The sequence below is a fragment of the Oreochromis aureus genome, linkage group 3, assembly GCF_013358895.1.
Source record: "Oreochromis aureus strain Israel breed Guangdong linkage group 3, ZZ_aureus, whole genome shotgun sequence".
Lineage (NCBI taxonomy): Eukaryota > Metazoa > Chordata > Actinopteri > Cichliformes > Cichlidae > Oreochromis > Oreochromis aureus.
Genome location: NC_052944.1, coordinates 42341331 through 42361792, shown reverse-complemented (window position 1 = coordinate 42361792; position 20462 = coordinate 42341331). Strand labels below are relative to the sequence as shown.

Sequence of the window (20462 nt, the reverse complement as noted above, 5' to 3'; positions counted from 1 at the left end):
TCCAACAATGTGAGAGAGTGATAAAGGCATACAGAACTCAATCACTTAAAGTTAATTGAAAGGGGAAAAAGCCAGGAAGCAGGAGTTTGGTGGAATAGAGACTTATATATGATTCATTTCCAACTACAGCGTCAGTATTCTTATCAAATAGACCCTCTCCTTTAATAAACAAGATAGATGCATGTTTACTATATTTTAATTTGAGCTATTATGCCATTTTGTTTTCTTTCTATCTTGAGTTGTTCTTTCTTCCTTTATATGGATATTGAGCATTCTTTTATTCACTGTAATGATTGAATTTATTTTCCATTCAACTGGAAAATGCCCCAGTTTATTGATTTATTGTCTTAGGGCAGGAGGGAGATATTTTTATGTTTTTACATTTCAGGTTTAAGAAAACCATCCATTCTCTTCCACTTGTCCATACCAGGCTCATGAGGGTAGCTGGGATAGGCCCTATTCATTGTAATTCAGTTTTATTTATATAGCACCAAATAACAGCAACAAGGTGCTTTATATTATAAGGTAAAGAACCTACAAAACTACAAAGAAAACACAAACAACCCCTAAATCAAATGACTCCCTATGGGTAAGCCTGTGGTGAGGCAAGGTAAACCCTGGACAGGTCGCCAATCTTAGCAGGGCTGTTTAAAAACTAAGTTTAAGTTTCTTACATTTAAAATAATCATTTTTGAAGAAAATGCAGTGTCTGTTATTGAGTAGCATTGTGTGTTTTTTTAAATGTTTATTTGGAGAATAAAAACTAAATTTCAAGAATAACATATGGACTAAAGTCAACAAAGGAGCCCCATTGTTGACCTTTTGTTATCATTCTCTGCAGGTTTTTAATTGCACAGTCCACAAACAGAATCTTGCATAGAGCTCATAAAAAGTTGGACACAGCCCTGCACCACAGGCCTTGGAGTCCTGTCATACTGGTTTCTGATCACGTGTACTGTGGGTGCTGCTGCCACCTGTTGGTTATGTGACAGTGAATCCTAAAGCATTGGTAAATTTGTTGGCATTGCCAGGCATGACAAAATAAGAATGAACAATGAAGGTAGGGTTGGACCTCAAAGAGATACTTTGTGTTTTCTGGGGATCTCCAAAAATGGTTTCCTATCCCAGCAACGGGTATCTGAGTGTCACATCTGATGTAGTGTTGTTGGATTTTAAACATATTGTTCGACAAACTGTCTGTTCAGAAGAAAAAACACATGCAAAATAGTATTTACATGTTATTCTTTAAATGTAGATTTTATTCTCAAAATCAACAATTAAAAAAAGATAATACTACTCAACAATGCAGCCCATCGCCTAAAATTATAGTGTAATTGCAGCGCTAGATGGGGTGGATAAAATTAGTGTTTCTGTTCTGGGAGTACTCCAAAGTCAGTGACAAAAGAGTGCATGCAGTATAATTTGAAACTTTCAGTTGTTGACTCCATGATCTGCTTTACTTACATATATTTTAAAGAAAAAAGTATGTCATGTATTTGGGAAACGGACACCATAACTCACTGGGTCTATTATGATGTTTTTTTTCTAAAATAATTTGTTTGACTTAGAGCTAAGAATCAGTGTTGTAACATCACATATGACTTTTCCGTTTTTGAAGGAAATCTTACAGGTGCAAAGATTCCCTTTCTTTTACTTATATTATTTTATTTTTGTATTTATTTTTTAAGCACAGCAGTAGAATTAAAACTCAATTATTCACAACATTAACAGGCAGGGAAGTCACTGTTGATTTAGGTCGTTTTATTACAGACACAGTGCGGACGTTTCCATGTGGTGTTGATCTGTAACAATAAACGGGACAGTCAGACTAAATCAAATGAGGACAAATGAGTCAAACATTTAGATCCAAAGTTTGCCAGAGTACCTTGCCATCATAACAGGTTACAAAGACCTCTTATGAAAAGTAGTACAACTCCTGCAGTTGCCACATTTAAAAATGCCATCAGAACAAATAATGAGATTTTTTCATGACATGGCCTTTCTTCTGCTGGCTTTGGACCTGTGTGGAGAAAACAGACCATAAAATAAACAATTTTATCAAAGCCACCAAAAGGGACGTAACAGTACAGGCACTGAAATCAGCCAATTGACAAATACAAACGCAAAAAGGAAAAAATCTAGAAATTAAAAATTATATTTAGACTTTAAGGGTAAGAATTGGGCTTGTTGTGCAGCAAGAAAGCTGTGTGATGCCACAGTTAGCAAATCTTTTTGCAGTTGATCAATGAGTAAACCCACCACCGTCTTTCAAAGGAAATCCTGAATTACCTTCAGTATCACCTGCAATCAAAGGTTTCTTTTTGTCCACCTTTATTTTTCTCACAATCATGTGCAGAGACGCAAAACCTGTACAGATAAAACAAAGGTATACACAGGAAAGCTTAAACAATAGAAACAGAAAAAAACACTAGGTTCAAAAGTAGATGTAATAAAAAGACAAAACCAAATACATCAATCAAAAATACTTTTTTTAGTGAATAGATGAATGTAAGTTGTTATGCTTTTTTTGATAAATGAAGCATGAAAAACTTGATTATGAATAAGAAATTTTGCCCCAAAAGATAAATGATTGCATTATGTACATCATGTTATTTAAAATTGTGTATCTATAGCATGTATTTCCTGTGAGATGTCACCCTGTGTTGAAGTTCAGACAATTTTAACTTAAATATGTCGCGATGGGGTACTCCGGTGTGGTGAAGCGGTGGACCCAAATGCAGACAGGGAAGAAGACGGAGAGGAGACTTGAAGCAAAAGCGAGCTGTTTTATTTAGGCTGGTAAACATGAACAAAGGCAAAAACAGGAGTGGCAACTAAACTGGAACCCATACTGGGAAAACTAAAAGACAACTGTGACAAAACATAGTGACAACTATGAAGACTATGACTGCTCTGATTTCTACGACTCGACGTGGTAACACAGACGCTCTGACAAAGACTGAATGGAACACACAGGCTAAATACACACAAGGGCTGATCGGGGAAGTGGAAACACATGAACATAATGACACCACAGGGGAACTATAAAACTAAGCACACTGAACAAGGGAATACTAGACTTTCAAAGTACAACAGGAAACACAGAGACGTTGGCATGACATCACAAACTACACAACATGAAATACACAGACAGAAAATACATGACAAACTAACTAGAGAAGACCAGAACAGACTTACAGAAGAGCACATAGATGGACCTAAACTAGAATACATTCAACTAAAACCTAATAATGCAACACCAGAACTACACATATATTTATAATAAAACACACATTTACAAAAAGCACTCAAATTGCTGTGTCATAGAACCAGCCCCTGACAGAATAATTCCACAATTCACTGTAAATTTCTGACACCAAACCTTTTAGACGACTGAAGTGTGATGTATTGAAAAGGGTCCTCAGAACTGTGGATAAAGATTGTTGATTTACCTTTTGGTGGTCCAAATATCAGAGGTTTGAGTGAGACATAAGTGCTGTTTCCATCAGAGGTTTGACCCACACTTATAACAAAGTTTTCTGAGGATGAAAATCTGAATTAGATGAAAATCTGAACATTGTAGCTACAGTCCAGTAGTAAAGAGATAAAGGAGTCAACTTACCATTTGTCTCGAGCCTCCATTTCTTCAGGCTGTTGTCGTAGTCAGCAGACACGTCACACCTGTAGCTTCCAGAGTCTTCAGCTGTGACTCTGGACAGATGAAGTCTGATTTGTCCTCCTCTCAGAGCGTCTCTGTCAGTCTGAACTCGTCCTGCAAACTGCTCATCCTGAGATTCAGAGTCCTCCACTCCTCTGATCATTTTAAACAAAATCTTAGTGGCGTCTGAGTGGAAAACACACATCATGTCAGCCAGAGACACGTCAGCTTGGAGCTGACTGTCCAGGCTGATGGTGATGTTGTCGTCCTCTTTGGCCTCAAAGACAGTCGGAGTCCTTTTCAAAACAAACGTCCCTGTTGAGAAGACACCACCTCATTATTGTGTGTTCATTTATCATTTTGATTTATTTATTTATTTGAATTTATCAAAAGATAACTGTGTTTAAATGTGAACACTCACAGACAGAGGACGCCAGGCTGAGAAACAGAAGGATCCTGATCATCTTCTCTCTGTGAGAATGAATCAGAGGAAGAACGTTTTAATAAATAACTTTTATCATTAAAACGTTAATCATTAAAATATCAAGATAAAAACAGAAGTGTGGAAATATTTCACATTTTGTCTCACACTAAGTTTTTCATCAGCTTAAAAACCACTGAGTGATTTCCCCACAGAGTATACCCAGACACAGTTTCTGTGCAGCTAATCAGCACATGAATTAATGTACGTCTATGATCCAAACCATGATCAAAATTCTGTGCATGTTTCAGCAATAAGATTTAAAATGGTCTGTTGACATCAGAGTGAAGTGTGTTGTTTAGTATTAGTCCAGTAACATGTTCAGTTGTTTTTAGGCTGCGTTTTCTACCTGTTCTTGCGTTTCTCCGGCTCTGGCAGCTGTCTCTACCAACCATTACATGCTCTTCTGCATTTGAAGACAGGAGCTAAATTTTTCATGTTGACTTTACTGGGTGCGCTAAAGTGACACTGTAATGCACCTGTATTACAATGACCTGTAAAAGGAAAAAAAGAAAAGATAAACAAGTTCAGCTCATCAGACCGGAGAGGATAAGGTGACCCTGAATCCTCTCTTAGTTATGCTGCAGTAGGCCTAGGCTGCTGTGGGATTCCCATGATGCATTGCATGTTTCTTCTTCAGTCACCTCTGTTTTGCTCACTGTATTTATACATCTTCTGCATTTAATTATTAGTTATTAGATGGCCGCCCCTCCCTGAACCTGTTTCTGCTGGAGGTTTCTTCCTGTTAAAAGGGAGTTTTTCCTCCCCACTGTTGCCAAAACACTTGCTCATAGGAGGTCATATGATTGTTGCAGTTTTCTCTGTTTTTGTTATATATATTTTTGTAGGGTCTTTGCCTTACAATATAAGGCACCTTGAGGTAACTGTTGTCTTGATTTGGTGTTATATTAATGAAACTGAATTGAATTGAAGCTGAACATTAGCGGGGTCGATTGTCAGTAGAAAAATAAATGAGGTCAACACGGCCTCAAAGAGACATCAAGGTCAAGGGATCTGTGTTGGTTTTAAGTTTCCTTATTTATGTTTTTACCGTGTCATGTCATTAATTCAGATAAACAACAAAAGCAAAGCAACATAATAATAACAATAATAGTAATAGAACTACTATTATTATTATTATTATTATTATTATTATTATTATTATTATTATTATTATTATTATTATAGCCTAAGAATTAGTAGCACTGTAAACACCGCTGCGCCGCTGTTTACTTCCTGTTGCGCACTTTCATAAAACTCCTCGTGGGGTTTCTTGTTTTGCATCACATGAGCAAAAGCTGCTTTCCTGTCTCTGTCCTGCTTTTTTTGTCATGGTAGCTATTTGCTTTTCCGACGCTGCCTGAAACTGATCATGCTTTGCCCACATACCATACGGTCTTTTTTTAAAAGGGGCCTGCACCAAAAAGTAAACAACAAGAGCACACACGTTCACACAGGATGTTTTAAAGTCTACTTACTTATTTGTAGGAGAGCGACCGGCGATCTGTCCACTTTCTGATTGATTTAATGAGCTGAAAGAACAAACAACAGCCTGAATGTTTCAGATAAAGAAGAAGCTTCAGCTCACTGTTAAACCTGTCTATTCAGACACGTGACAAACACAAAGTGTCAAAACTGCTAATTCCAGTCACACCCTGCTTTACAGACTGTGAGTAAACATTTACATTACAGTAAAGTGGACATGTCACTTTTTTTGGACTTGCTTCTTTACTACCTACACTCAAAGACATTTTAAAGATAAATAAATAAACCCTGCTCATAAAATAACAGGTACATTTATTCAAATGAAACAGGAACACAACAAAACCAACAAGAGAATCAAATGCAAACTCTTGTTGTCACTTCCTCTCTCAGTAGATTTGTATTCAGCTTTACTTTCAAGCCACGACAATATAAGATAACATGTACTCAGCACTTCTCCTATCAGTGAGGTGAGGCATTTGTGGCAAGTGACCGCTTATTTTTGTTTGTTTCATTTTTTCTTTCAGTTTTAGTTAAAGGTCAATAACTCCGCCCTACCAGTGAACACAGCAGTAAAACTGGATCAGAGCAGCTGACAAACTGTTACGCACTTTATTTGAGTTTTACAGTCTCATCTGTTACTTAGTTTTAGGAGGTTCATTTGTATGAAGTGTTCAAGGATCCAACAACTGTTTAGAAAACTTTGTAAGCAAAATGTGGTCATATAGAGACTTATATTTCTTTTATTTATAACTCTGTCTGTAAGAACAGGAGTAATGACAGTTTATAATGGCTTCATTGTTGCCCATCTGGTAGAATTTATGTGTAACCATTACATTCTAAGAAATCAAATCGAGGACATGATAAACTCAGCAAGAACTGAGCTGTGGCTCGATTGATTTTCCTGTGCAGGCTGAAAGTTGTCTGCTTACTTTAAAATGGCCCAATTTTCAAACTTACGCTAACACATATTTGTATACATTTGTGTATAGAATAAATGATAAGGGCGAGAGCATAAACCACTGTCGAGGAGCAGACCTGGTTGGACAGGACCCTATTTACCCAGACTCTTTGGGTCATGTTAACTAAAAAGTCAAGAATCCAACCGACAAGATTTTTACTCATGTTCACAACATTTGACTACAACAAGTGGTTCACTAAGAAAACTCAGCTGACCTCCAGCTCAATGCCTCATACCAGACTGTGACCCCACCATCATAAACCTGCATCTAACCTGGCAGTAAAACTAAAACCAGTCCCTGACTCTTTGTCGTGTCTCTGGATTCCCCAGCAAATGACAGCAAATGACTGAAGGCACAGAGAGGAGGGTAAAGGTGTTACAAAAAACTCAGAGTGATGACAATTCATATCTCAGCTTATATTTAATGTTAGGGTTCTTAAATTCATAGCATGGAGCAATTTATACACACAAACAGTGAAGGTCACAAACCTGAAACACACAACATACTAGATGCTGCTGGATACTTGAGGAGTCCTCAGCCCTTCATACTGGTTTCTGAGGAGGCTGCAGTCATGTGTACTGTAGGCACTGCTGTCACCAATTTGCTTTGAGGCTGTTGTGTAATTGTTGAAGCAAAATTCCTGTTGACGTCTGTATGCATGACGCACTAGACCATGAACAGATGCTTTCTGTTTGTATTGATGGAAAATTTGACACCAATACAACCTCAATTTCCGCTCATTTATTGGAGGTATTTAATGGTTTTTGAAGGAACTCGAATAAACAATGTTTATTTAAACAGTATCTATATTATCTATATCTAGATAGATAGATAGACTACAGTTACTGTAGCAGAGGCAGGATTTGATACAGAGGAGCTTGTAATGAAGCACTAGCTTCACTATTGAGCACTATTGAGCTGAGTTTGGGTGGGGTGCTCAGTACTGACATTTCCACACTGTGTCGAGCTTTCTAAGCTAAGATGTTTGGAAGCACTGCTCCAAGGTGTGGGTCAAAACACCCACGTCACGTGACCATGGCTAACTGCGGCATTGGGACTTCACTCAAGTTGAAACAGGTGGTGTACCTACAGCTTCCAGGCAGGTGAGGCACGGGGAATAACATTTTCTTTTATGAACCTGAGTCATGTTTTTTACAGCGCACACACATGTCAGGAATAAAACAATATCTGATCTCATTATTGTTTTTGCTGTGGATTGTAAAGATCAATACAGACTATCCAATCACTGAAATGCAGAATGTCATTAAATAAATATTGGCACGGAGAGAGACAGAGGTGCTCTGTGCTGTAAATTTATTAAATGATCTGAAAAGAAACTTTCAGTGTCACAATAAAAGAGGCAGACATTTCTCAGTTCTATTTTTCTCTATTGTTCCAACTTTCAGTAGAAAATGCTCTATAAAGTCTGTTGGGAAACCCAGCAGTGACACCTGGTGGTGAAGAAGTTAATTACAGTCACAGGACCTGTTGCCTTTCCAGCTCCGATTTAATTGCTGACTCCGCGGCTTACCGTGCACTGGACATTTCCTTCTACCACACACATACACACCACGCATATACACCCCATGTCCAGCTCAATTTCTATGAAATAAACTATTTAACCCTGACATCCCTTTTCCTGATCCTGATCCTCTAACAGGAAACAAAGTTCATGCTGTTTCCGCCTCACCCAGCTGCATTGAGTTTCCCCCACTTACTGCTCAGTCAGAAACTGAAGGACGATTCGTCCTGTAAAAAAACAAGAAAAAATCCATTAATTGCACATGGCCTACTTCGTACTAACTCTCAAGAAAATATTATTATTATCATTATTATTATTATTTTATTATTCCAACTATTGTGACGTGAAATCTCATACACGCAGGTTCAATCTGAATAAAGCATCATGCCCATGTCACCAGATATGGCTTCCACAGCAGTAATATACTCCTCCTCCTCCTCCTCCTCCTCCTACTACTACTAATAATAATAATGAAGTTGGTCAGAGGGCCCGGTGGCGCCAGTGTCCGGCAGCCTCGCCACTGTCAGTGCGCCCCAGGGCAGCTGTGGCTACAATGTAGCTTGCCATCACCAGTGTGTGAATGTGTGTGAATGGGTGGATGACTGAATGTGTAAAGCGCTTTGGGGTCCTTAGAGACTAGTAAAGCGCTATACAAATACAGGCCAAGTTTCTTTAACCTCCTTGAACAGCCTCTGAATGTGTTTCCTCAGGTTGAAAAGCTGTTGGTCAGTGTGAAATGGACTGTCGCGATTAAACAGTAACAGTAACAGCAGGGCTCAGCCAGGATGACTCAGTTAATCCTGCAGGCGCCTCACCTGCCTGGAAGCAGCAGGTAAGCGAGGCCACCTGGCGAATTTGTGGCGGAGTGCACCAAAACCGCAATTAACCACCATCACGTGACCTGGGTGTTTCCAAACATACTTTGGAGCCGTGTTTCCAAACACGACACAGTCTCCTTGTTAGTATAGCTTAAGGGAATTTAACCGAGCAAAAATAAATCAAAACCTAAGAGTAAAGTAAACTAAAAACACAAACAAATTCAGAACCGCAAAATTAACTAACACTAGAGACTAAATAAAGTAAAACAAACGACAGTAAATAAAATCAAATAGAAAATATTTAATAGAATACGTTTGATTAAAAACCCAAAGTACCTGAAAAATAAGGGGGAAAGGAATTGAAATCGGTTAAAGCCAGTTAACTTTACATACTGTTTCCCAATCCCGACGAGAACTGACATTTGATCGGGCGGTTTGATCAGCAGGAGCTGTTATTTGTCTCACGCACACTAGACAAACATTGTGGGTGCGGATGTTTTCCTAGTGCCCATCCCTCGCGTTAATAACAACAGTTAACCTTTTCACCTGCACAGGAATACAAGCACATGGATAAATCAGATGTACACTAGGGCACACGTTGTTTTCCCCGATGTGTAAAAACTGTCTTAAAGTTGCATCTTCAGCATCAGACCGAAGTAAGATCATGAAAAATAAACTTTTAGATCACGTATCTTTTATACAAAATAAACGTAACAGTGAGTTTGGACAAAAATGAATTGCATTTGTGATATCTGAAAAAAATAGGAAAAAAGAAATAAAAACTCATCAGTCGAATCAGTTTAGAATAATTTGATTGCTAGATGGGAAGGCAACGTTTACAGAGGGCGGGGCTTCACTGCCCCGGCTCACTGAAGACGACAGCGGTATATCTGACAGAGGAAACGGTAGGAGCACGAAGTTTGTTTCTGTGCTACATTTGTGTTTCCTTTTCATGTGTGAGGATGTAGCTCCGTCCGTCACTCCTGCTCGCACCAGAGTTTTATTCCCACGGTGCCCTGTCCATAGTCATCGCAGGGTAAGCGGGTACACGCTGTTTCACAGTGATTTCTTGTTTATTTTCACCTGCAGTCTCTTGTACTTCTGTTGTGACGGACGCTGTCTTTTCATTCATTCATTAAACGGTTGGATCGTCTCAGTAAGGAGAGAGAAAAAAAGGACTTTGATTGGCTAGGCGAGGAAAGGATGTGCAACAGGTTAGGATAGAGGTGGAAATGTGCTGAAACTGCTGAAACTGTGTTTTACATTGTCTGCAGAACCAGTTCTGCAGACAATGTAAAACACAGATTCTAGGTGTGACCAGCCATTTCAGACGTGCGCAAAAGGTGACAGAAATAAAATTCTAAAAATAATTTATTGATTCAGTGACCATAAAACAAGGAAGGGATAAAACAGTCCAGTGCCCAACTTGCAAAACGGACAATACACACTGTCCAAGGCCAGAGCCAACTATGCCTCAAGTTGGTTATAAATCCCACACGGGCAAATTTGACAGGGATCAGCAGTTGTCCTCAAAGATCTACCACTGTGTTTGTAGTTGGCACCGGCAATCACCCCAATCTCAGCAAACCAACTCTGCTTTAAAGCTGTGACATACTGTATAGAAGGCTCTGGCCTGCACAGAGAGACAAAGTTACACTAAATTGTAGGGATGAGACACTCTATACTGACGTTACGACACTGTGTCGAGCCTCTGAAGCGTAGATGTTTGAAACATGACTAAATGAGGTTTGGCTTAAACAAGCTTTCTGTTGAACAATGCTTTTTTACATTTTTATATTTTTAATTTACATTTAAACTCTATATTGTGTATATTGTGCATTTTGCTATTTATCATACTGTTTATTTTAATCTCTGTGTGCAGCGCTTTGTGACTACCTGTTTATGAAAAGCGCTTAATAAATAAACTTTACTTACTTACTTGGTGGTTTACCCCAGTTTCAAGAGGTGACACAACTTCCTCTTCTAGGCATTGCAAGGTGCAAAGACTTTTTTTGTATGAACCAGAGTGATTTGTAAGTTGTATGTTTGACTTCCCTCTACCTCTTCGATTTAAAAAAAGAAAACAATACTTTCTCTCTCATTATTATTTTTACAGCTGTGATCTGGCTGCTAACTATGAGGACAGATTGATGATGTGGAAGCTCCTGCCCTATGGTAAGATTTATTTTGCGTTATTTAAAGTCACCAGTGATTGGTGCTGTAGTTTGTCATGACACTAATGCAAATTTCTTTCACAGTGACTTTTGTCTTGGATGTGGCCTCTCAGCAGTTATGTGTCTCTCAACACATCAACATTTGAAACTACACCTAATAAAGGTTGGTGAGCCCTTTAAAAAAAAAAAAAACTTTTTGCATGACATGACTATGAATGTACTTCTTCATTAAAATGACTGGGCAACAGTGAATACAGGCTGGATTTACCTTATTCTGACCATAATGTCGTTTTCTACAAATTCTCCATTGATGAAGTGCTGCTCCTGTTGTGAACACTAGACATGAAAAAAATGGGCTTAAATGAGTTTTATACTTTGGTACAGGAGCAAATGGAGAAAGAGAATCAAGACTGGATGTGATAGTGGCCTATGCTCAAGTAGTTATAATATTCGTTGCAGCAGTTTTATTCTTTCTGTGGGGCCTGAAGGAAGCAATCGAAGCTCCAAAAATAAGGGTATGCATTTGTGTTTGTTTTCAGTGGAACAGTTTTTTTTCTTATGATAAATGCATTTTTTAAAAATCCACTTATGTCCTTTCAGTGTTACAGATCAACACCTGGACAGATGTTCCTTTATCAAGCTCCTCAAAGTATCAACATTTTGTAAAGTGCTTTTGCAAAGTATGAATTAATTTAACTGACGATTTAACTGCTGATGAGAGCAGATATCTAACTGCATTTAAACTCACTGATGATTTCATGCAGAATCTTGTCTTCAGATTTAGCTCAGAGAGAAAAGGAAGAAAAGACTGATTGTTGGATATGAAAGCTATCCTCTTCTCTGATCTGCTGCTCCGACTGCCTTAGTTTCAATTGTCAGCAAACTCTTAATTTTCCTTTAATATATATATTTTTAGTAGAATCTCTGCATTTGAACATGAGAAGAAACCTCAATCAGCTTCACCGTGAGCACACACAGAAATAATCCAACCACTGTAAAGAGGACTTATTGTTTTACTGTGTTTAATAAATGTCAACACCAGATTCAGTGTCTGCAGCTTTATTTTCATGCTGCTTTGAAGCTCTGAAGGAAGGTTTACAGTCTAGATCTCCATAACGTAGTCAACCACTACCACTGAGGGTAGCACTTTCTATTACAGCTGAGTAATAAAGTGACAGAACAAGAATGTGGTCATTTCTAAGGTATCACAACTCAGTAATAATCATTCAATTAATGGAAGCCACAGTGGTTAGAGCTGAGTAATACACTGACATTTATGTAATTAAATATTAAGGGCCAAAAAATTGGGGGTAATAATGTGGAAAATAAAGACATGCCCATCAGGCAAAACCAGTTAGTAATAGTAACAAAATAACAAGGTGATGTCTGTGAGTTTTAATTTTCATATTTTTATACACAGTTTAAATAGTAACAACCTCATAATAATAAGGTAATAAAGGCAAAAAGGTTAAAAAAATAATAAGTTAAAAAAAATGACTGCTTTGCTTAAAAGCAGTAGTATAAATACTATGTTTAATGCTCTGGATTATAAAAGGAATACTATGGAGGACCACAAGACCCACACACATTGAAATAAAGAATTGTAGAAGAAATTCTGCATTTGTAAATTCATTTTTGAATTCCAAATAAAAAAAAAACTGATTTTCAAAATGTTTTTTAAAACCTAAAATGGTGATTCCACTCCTCATTTCAAAATCCATTTCCCTTTTATGTTCGCTCACGGATTAGCTCTCTTAATAGAGAAAACTTAACTGTTTTTTTCTGTCTCCAGAGTTGGCTCCTGGAGTGGGGTTCTCGCCTCAGTCATCCCCGCTCTCCTGGACCTGGGCCCCCAGCTGCTGGTACAGCATCGCCAACTAGCCCGCCTCTCACCTGCCTGCCTCCCCACGCCTCGACCTCATCCGGGCCTTGCGCCCCACCTGTCCCCTCCACCTGAAACCAAGTAATGCAACTCAGTTTAACTGTGGAGGATCGCTGATTGACTGCTGGACCCCTCTGACTGTGCTCTCCTCTCATTACAGTGCACCGGTCACTTCATAGTACTTTTCCCGGCCCAAGCTTCCACCTCCCCACTGCCACAGCTGTATTCTACAGCTGTCTAGCTTTCCTTTAGTTGACTAGTTTTGACTGCGCGTCCACTAGTGTAGTGGCGTCATTTTGATTTGGCTTGTGTTTAATTGTGGGGAGAGAAATAAACCTTTTGGTTCACTCACTCTCGCTTCCGGTTTGGATTCTGCACTTGTGTCCATCCCACTTACCTTGTAAATGGTAAATGGCCTGTATTTATATAGCGCTTTACTAGTCCCTAAGGACCCCAAAGCTTTACATATCCAGTCATTCACCCATTCACACACACATTCACACACTGGTGATGGCAAGCTACGTTGTAGCCACAGCCACCCTGGGGCGCACTGACAGAGGCGAGGCTGCCGGACACTGGCGCCACCGGGCCCTCTGACCACCACCAGTAGGCAACGGGTGAAGTGTCTTGCCCAAGGACACAACGACCGAGACTGTCCGAGCCGGGGCTCGAACCGGTAACCTTCCGATTACAAGGCGAACTCCCAACTCTTGAGCCACGATCGCCTTACCTTGTGCCGCTGGCCCGTGACAGCATTGACCACATTGCGTGAAAGGGTTAAACTCTGTTTAGCTGTATCACCCCATATGGAAAAGAAATAGTAAAAACCTATAAAAGACTTGCATAAGATGTGGCCTACTTCATATAGTGAATCATAAAAGGCTTATATGATTTACTCATGAAAGTGGCCACTTTCTCATTACTTTCATATATTGTTTTAGTAAGTATCCAAAACATACAAGTTTCATTTATATAATTTTTCTAGCAATCTTATATCTGTTTTCACTCTTGTATGCTTTTCATACAAGTTTCACACAAGACAGATACAAACTTTATAAGATTTATATATATCTTTTCCATATGGGACTGCAAGTTATAGTGTATATGTGCTGGACAGTTTCTTCTTTAACTTTGTTGTTAATCCATAAAACCACCAGATGGCGCTGTTGAGTTGTAGTTGTACATGTGATGCTTTAACACAGTGCTTCCCAAACTTTTTTTGCTAGGCGACCCTTTGTTTTCTCAAAAAATCTTCGTGCCCCCCCACCACCTAAACTGCCCCCACGAACACATCCTCCAACCACACACACCCATATTTTGTTTTCAAACTACATTGTCCATTGCAGCTTATTTCACACCTCAAACATTTAGTAAACATTTAAACAAATACAATTTAACTGCAGCTTTTTCTATGCGATTGGGCCTTTCGTCCACACACAAACGGCGTTTCAAATCACCAATAACGGAGATTTTTTAAAACTCTGTCAGGTTGGAGATTTTCGAAAACAGTTTTTGCGTTTACGTGTGGACGTGGAATACGGAGTTCATTGCGCAACGTCAAAGGTATGTGCATTTTTTCACGTCACGCTGTGCGCCACGTTATTGTTTACATGAGATGAATTTCTACAATGGCAGATAGAGACAAAATACTGTTACTGTTAATCTGACTATCTGCAGTTTTTACACGCTTAACACACACAGTCCCTCGATTTTGAAAAGACAGAGGAGTAATTAGTTTAAGTGCAGTTGTTTTTTTCCTGTGTAATAATATTCAACATTGCTATCAATACATTTTTCAAAAACTGCCTCTCAGTGCAAAATGGGTTCAAAAACATAAACAACTGTAGGATTGTCCGTGATTTGGACAGGGGGGAAAAAAAAATCGTGGCAGGATCAGCCTGATGTTATTTGTATCCCACTAACTTTACTGTATACAGAGCTAACATCTCCAAAATTTCAGGAGTAGTTAGTCATTACAAGAAGTGTTTGTGAACTAAAAATCCAGAAAGTGGGATACTGTTTGTCCGTGATGTAACTACAGGGGTCCAACAAAGAATGGCCACGCATCATACTGATGTCTTCGGAAATTTATTCCTCTCTCTCTCTGACTCTTATTGTCTTCAGACACCGTGAAAACTGAAGAAACACAAAGTTTACAACATAACTGTTTGAGCTTATCAGTCTCTCATATCATTGTCCATAAACAGTCTTGTGCAAGCAGAACAGAAAAAATGCACAATAATGTATATCACAAAAATGTCCTCTCATTACCAGTGTAGAACACGTATGCAACATTATACAAACATTATACATGAAACCATACGCCTCTTGGACCACATGCAGAATGACATTAACGTTGCGACTGTAGATGCATCTGTAGCTCTGTATCCATGCTAGCTTCACCATGCCATGGTTGCGCTCTCAACCAAACTCTGGTCATGTGACCATTACAAACTCTACCTCATACAAACTTTACAGCACTTTACAAACCCATATTTTGTCACATATTTTAGACATGTTTTTTAATCAACTTTACACTTTTATCAACTTATCTTGTAATTATTAAGCATCTCTCTATCACAGAAACATATGAAATAAACAACTTTATTTTAACTGTCTCAGGGACAGTTACACTCCCACCAAATTACTATGATTTATGAAATGTGAGTAATTTGAATAAATCTAGGAATTTACAGAACCAAACAGTACTTAATTGTGACCAACTTGCAAGTCAAGTCTAATACTTTAACCATCCCATACACATTTACAGAAGTTCCACTGGAACATTCTAATTATTTTCTATTAGGACCACTAATTTATGTATAGGGCGTTCAAGAGTGGATGGTTTATTGAGCCTTTCACCCTCTTTCGATAGTTTTCTATTTCCTAGTTGTATTCTGGCTTTTCGAACCAGACCGTCTTCATCTTTGCAAACATCCAGTACTCTCCCAAGCTTCCATTCACTCCGAGGGATTCCTTCTTCTTTCACAATGACAATGTCGTCTATTCTAACATTTCGTCTTGGAGAGTGCCAGCGTTGTCTTAGTGTGATATTTGAGAGGTACTCATTCCTCCATCTACTCCAGAATTGCTCTGCCAAATATTGAACTCTGCACCACCTTTTCCTGGCATACAGATCTTCTGGCACAAATTTTCCAGGTGGAGGCAGTGGTACAGAGGTTTTCATGGTGAGTAAATGGTTTGGGGTGAGTGGCTCTAAGCCTTTGGGATCACTGATGCTGTCGGTGGTGAGAGGACAGCTATTAACAATCGACATGGCTTCATAGAAAAATGTTCTCAAAGAAGCATCATCTAATCTTCCAGCGCTCTGTGAAAGGACCTTAGTTAAGACACCCCTGACTGTCCTTATCTGCCGTTCCCAAACACCTCCCATGTGACTGGCGTCAGGCACATTCATAACAAAGTCACACTGTTTCCTGGCCAGGTAAGCAGACAGTCTGTCCTTATCTACTTCCTTTAAGGCCTTTGTCAGTTCATTTTTTGCCCCAACAAAGTTTGTTCCTTGATCAGATCTGATTTGTCTGATGGCTCCACGAATAGCTATAAAACACCGTAAAGCATTTATGAAGGCATCTGTCGTGAGATCTTCCAACATTTCTATGTGGACTGATCTAGAGGACAAACAAGAGAATATAAGACCATACCCCTTATAGTCCTTGCGGTTTTGCTTAGTATGGAAAGGTCCAAAGCAATCCATCCCGCAATAGGAAAATGGTGGTGAGGGTCAACACGAGCGGCGGTAAATCAGCCATCCTTTGTGTTTCTGTTGGCCTCATGAGCTCTCCTGCATGTAACACATTACTTAATGTGATTAGCCACAACTTTGCTCCCACCAACAACCCAGAAGCCATTTGATCTCAGCTCATTAAGTGTCTGTCCTCTGCCTTGATGCTGGGTTTTCTCATGGCACTGATCTAAAATCAGGTGTGTAATTATGCCATGTTTGGGTAGGATTATTGAATGCCTCAAGTCAAGCGGTAAGGAAGCCTTCCTTAACCGCCCTCCTACTCTGAGAACACCGTCTTGCACTATTGGGTCAAGTTGGAACAAAGGATGGCTCTGTGGTAATTTACCATGGCTCAGTGTTTGTATTTCCTCCTTGAAAGCATCTTCTTGTGCTAATTTTATAAGCACATGACTTGCTTTTCTCCTGTCTTCCACATTAATACCCTTTGTTGCATTGGCTCTTTTGGCTAGTTGCTGGATCCTAGCAACTACATTTACTACTGTATGCCATTTTGAGAACCTTTTGAGTCTCTCCAAGAAGTTCCCGTCCTCTACTACCTTTGTTTGTAGAATTTGTGTCGTTTTGACCTCTGGATCACCTACCAGAAGGTATGGAGTTGAGTCTGGTGTGACAAACTCTCTTTCCCACAGGAAATGAGGTCCAATGAGCCAATTTGAACTGATCAGTTCCGCTACTGTGAGGCCTCTGGAAGCGTGATCCGCTGGATTTTGATTGGTGTCAACATAGTGCCACTGTGCTGGATCAGTTGCTTCTCTGATTCTTTGCACTCTATTAGCAACAAAAACGTGAAATCTGCGGGCTTCATTGTTAATGTAGCCCAAAACCACCTGTGAATCAGTCCAGAAATACTCTTGGTCAATTTTGAGCTCCAGTTCCTCTTTTAGCATTCTGCTGACTGCTGAGGACACCACTGCTGCTGTTAATTCCAGCCTTGGTATGGTTACAACTCTCGTGGGTGCAACTCTTGCTTTGCCCATGACTAAGGAGCAATACACTCTGTCTTCACTCACCACCCGGATATATGAGCACTGACCATACCCGCGATTGCTCGCATCTGAAAAGTGGTGGAGTTCTATTCTCTGGACTTTCCCAAGGCTTTCAGGTACAAAGCATCTTGGGATTTGGAGCCTCTGCAGGTTTTTCAGATCAGCCACCCAACTCTCCCATTGTGGCTTCAATTCACCAGGCAGTGGCTCATCCCATCCAATGCTCTTTAGACACATTTCCTGTAGAATTTTCTTTCCTATTAGAAGGAAAGGAGCCAAGAAGCCTAATGGGTCAAACACAGAGGCTATAATGGACAGAATTCCCCGTCGTGTTACTGATTTCTCCTCCAGGGCAACTTTAAAGGAGAATGTGTCACTGCTTACACTCCACCTTACTCCCAACACAGTCTGAACTGGGAGTTCATGATGACTGATGTCCACATCCTGGGCTCCACTAGCTCGTTCACTATCTGGAATTGACTCCAGGACTTCTCTGTTGTTGGATATGAACTTGTGGAGCCGTAGTCTTGCCTTTGCACACACCTTCCGCACATCTCTCACTAGTTCAATGGCTGCATTCACAGTTTTTACACTGATTAGCCCATCATCAACATAGAAACTACTTCTGATGAAGTTGGCTGCTGTGGGATGTTCCCTTTCATTTTGGCTCGCAAGATACTTCATTGCATAATTTGCGCAGCCTGGTGAGGATGCGGCCCCGAAAAGATGGACTTTCATGCGATATTCTTTTGGCTCTGTGTTTGTTTCACCATTTTCCCACCACAGGAATCGCAAGTAATTTCTGTCCTCTCTGTTTACATGAAATCTGTGAAACATCTTCTCTACATCACAGATGATTGCAATTGGGTGTTGGCGAAATCGACAGAGTACTCCAGTCAAACTGTTGATGAGGTCAGGCCCAGTCAAGAGGTGATCATTCAGAGCTGTGCCACTGTACTTTGCAGAGCAGTCAAACACAACCCTGATTTTTTCTGGTTTTCTTGGGTGATAGACGCCTTGATGTGGAATATACCACATATTTCCTTCTTTGGGATCATCTTCAGCTCTTTCAGCATCACCTTCCTTGAACACATTGTCCATGAACCTTACGTAATCGTCCTTAAATTTGGGGTTTTTCTCAAACTTCCCTTTCAGGTGCTTAAGCCGCACCAGAGCCAGACGCTTATTTTCTGACAGCTGAGGGCGTGCCTTAAAGGGAAGAGGCATCTCTAGGTGCCCATCAGCATTCTGGTGTATTTTCTCATTTAGCAGTTGCATGAACTGTATGTCATCTTGTGATATGCTCTTTTCTCCAGGAGCTGTGTCTTTGAAATCTGACTCAAGTACTCTGATGATGGTTGCTGGTGTCAAGGGTGGAAGTTCCTTAACAGATAAGCGATGGCACAGGCCTGTCACTTCTGTTGATGTTGCCATTTTTTGTGAACTGCCAACAATGCTCCAGCCCAGGTCTGTCTTGATTGCATATGGCTCTTCGTCACCTCCCGCGATTACCTGCCGTGGTGCCAGTGCTCTAGGACAGTCATAGCCTATTAACAGTCCGATCTTGCAATCCATTAACTCGGGCATCTCCTGTGCTATTCTGATTAGATGTTTCCATCTTTTGGCAGTTTCAGAGGTGGGAATGTGTGAACGTTCAAGTGGGATGAAGTCTCTGGTATAGGCAAGCGGCAAGTTGATAAAGCTTTTGGAGGAAAACCCTCTAACTCTGAGCCCACTAACTCTTTCGCTCTGAACAATGGAATCTCTTCCCATCATAGTGGTTAGCTTTAACTTCACTGGCTCTAAACTCATCCCCATCTCCTCACATACCCCTTGATCTACAAAAGTGTTGCTGCTCTGTGTATCTAATAGAGCATACACTAAGGTCTCTCTCTCTGGAGTGGTGGCTGAAGAAACCCACACAGGGACTATCATGGATGTGCTCCCACCATCTCCTCTGTCCATGCAACAAGAAAGTGCAGACATGTTTTCTTCTGCCTGCTTTCTATATGATGTGTTCACTGCAGTCGTTGGACGGTCTTCGTGAAGAGCTGTTGGATGATGTTTTTTACAAACCCCACAAGTCGCCTTGCGCTTACAGTCTTTTGAATTGTGTCCTCTTCTGAGACAGCCAAAGCACAGGTTATTGTCAAGTATGAACTTTCTCTTGTTCTCCACGGACATTTTAACAAAGGTCTGGCATTTGTGAATAGAATGGCTTTCTCCACAGCAAATACATGTGACTGAGTTTGATGGCAAAGCATGTGCTTTTCTTTCTATATCAGCCTCATTTGAATTGTTCTCCACTCCGCTGTATCCTGTGGTTGTTCTGTCTGATGCTTTCACATTTGTGATGTATGCATTAGCCTTTGGACGCTTTATGTCTCTAGCTGACCTTTCTTCAGTGTGTTTCAAGGCATGAAATGATGTTACGGGATTGCATGCAACTTCCGCTTCTTGTGCAACAAAGTCAGCGAATTGTTTGAAGCTTGGATATTCTTCTGTTTGCCGTAACTGCACTGTGACATGACGGTTCCAACGAGAAGTCACCCAGTCAGGAAGTTTTTGGAGCAATTTTTGATTCTCTTCACAGTCATTTAACACCTGCAGTTCTTTGATGTATGGCATAGCATTGCTGCAGGCTGTCAGAAAATCACTGAACTGTCTCAGTTTAAGCGACTCTCTTGAACCAATCTTTGGCCAGTTGTTCAGTTTTTCCCTAAATGCA

General features: G+C 40.0%; 2 protein-coding genes and 1 long non-coding RNA gene across 6 annotated transcripts in view; 1 reads left to right on the top strand and 2 right to left on the bottom strand.

Annotated features, from left to right (window-relative positions):
* LOC120439369 overlaps positions 1–20462 on the bottom strand; it is a 115622-nt gene that overhangs the window by 38298 nt on the left and 56862 nt on the right. The window lies entirely within an intron of this gene.
* On the bottom strand, positions 1276–7156 carry LOC120439367. Of its 2 annotated transcripts, XM_039610291.1 has the most exons (9): positions 7072–7156; positions 5618–5671; positions 4489–4633; positions 4080–4129; positions 3623–3973; positions 3453–3539; positions 2290–2367; positions 1886–2020; positions 1276–1802 (listed from the first exon to the last, which is right to left on the bottom strand). In XM_039610291.1, the coding sequence occupies exons 4-8, from the start codon at positions 4120–4122 to the stop codon at positions 1893–1895; spliced, it is 687 nt and encodes a 228-aa protein (XP_039466225.1). In that variant the 5' UTR covers positions 4123–4129; positions 4489–4633; positions 5618–5671; positions 7072–7156; the 3' UTR covers positions 1276–1802; positions 1886–1892. The 2 variants fall into 2 exon arrangements, with proteins under 2 accessions (XP_039466225.1, XP_039466224.1); XM_039610290.1 differs by lacking the exon at positions 7072–7156 and having other exon boundaries at positions 5618–5809.
* On the top strand, positions 9813–13314 carry LOC120439376. 3 transcript variants are annotated; one of them, XR_005612605.1, is made up of 5 exons: positions 9813–9959; positions 11040–11098; positions 11182–11260; positions 12890–13060; positions 13140–13314. It is a non-coding gene; the product is annotated as an uncharacterized LOC120439376 (long non-coding RNA). The 3 variants fall into 3 exon arrangements; XR_005612604.1 differs by having other exon boundaries at positions 12890–13314; XR_005612603.1 differs by lacking the exons at positions 12890–13060; positions 13140–13314 and adding an exon at positions 11482–11604.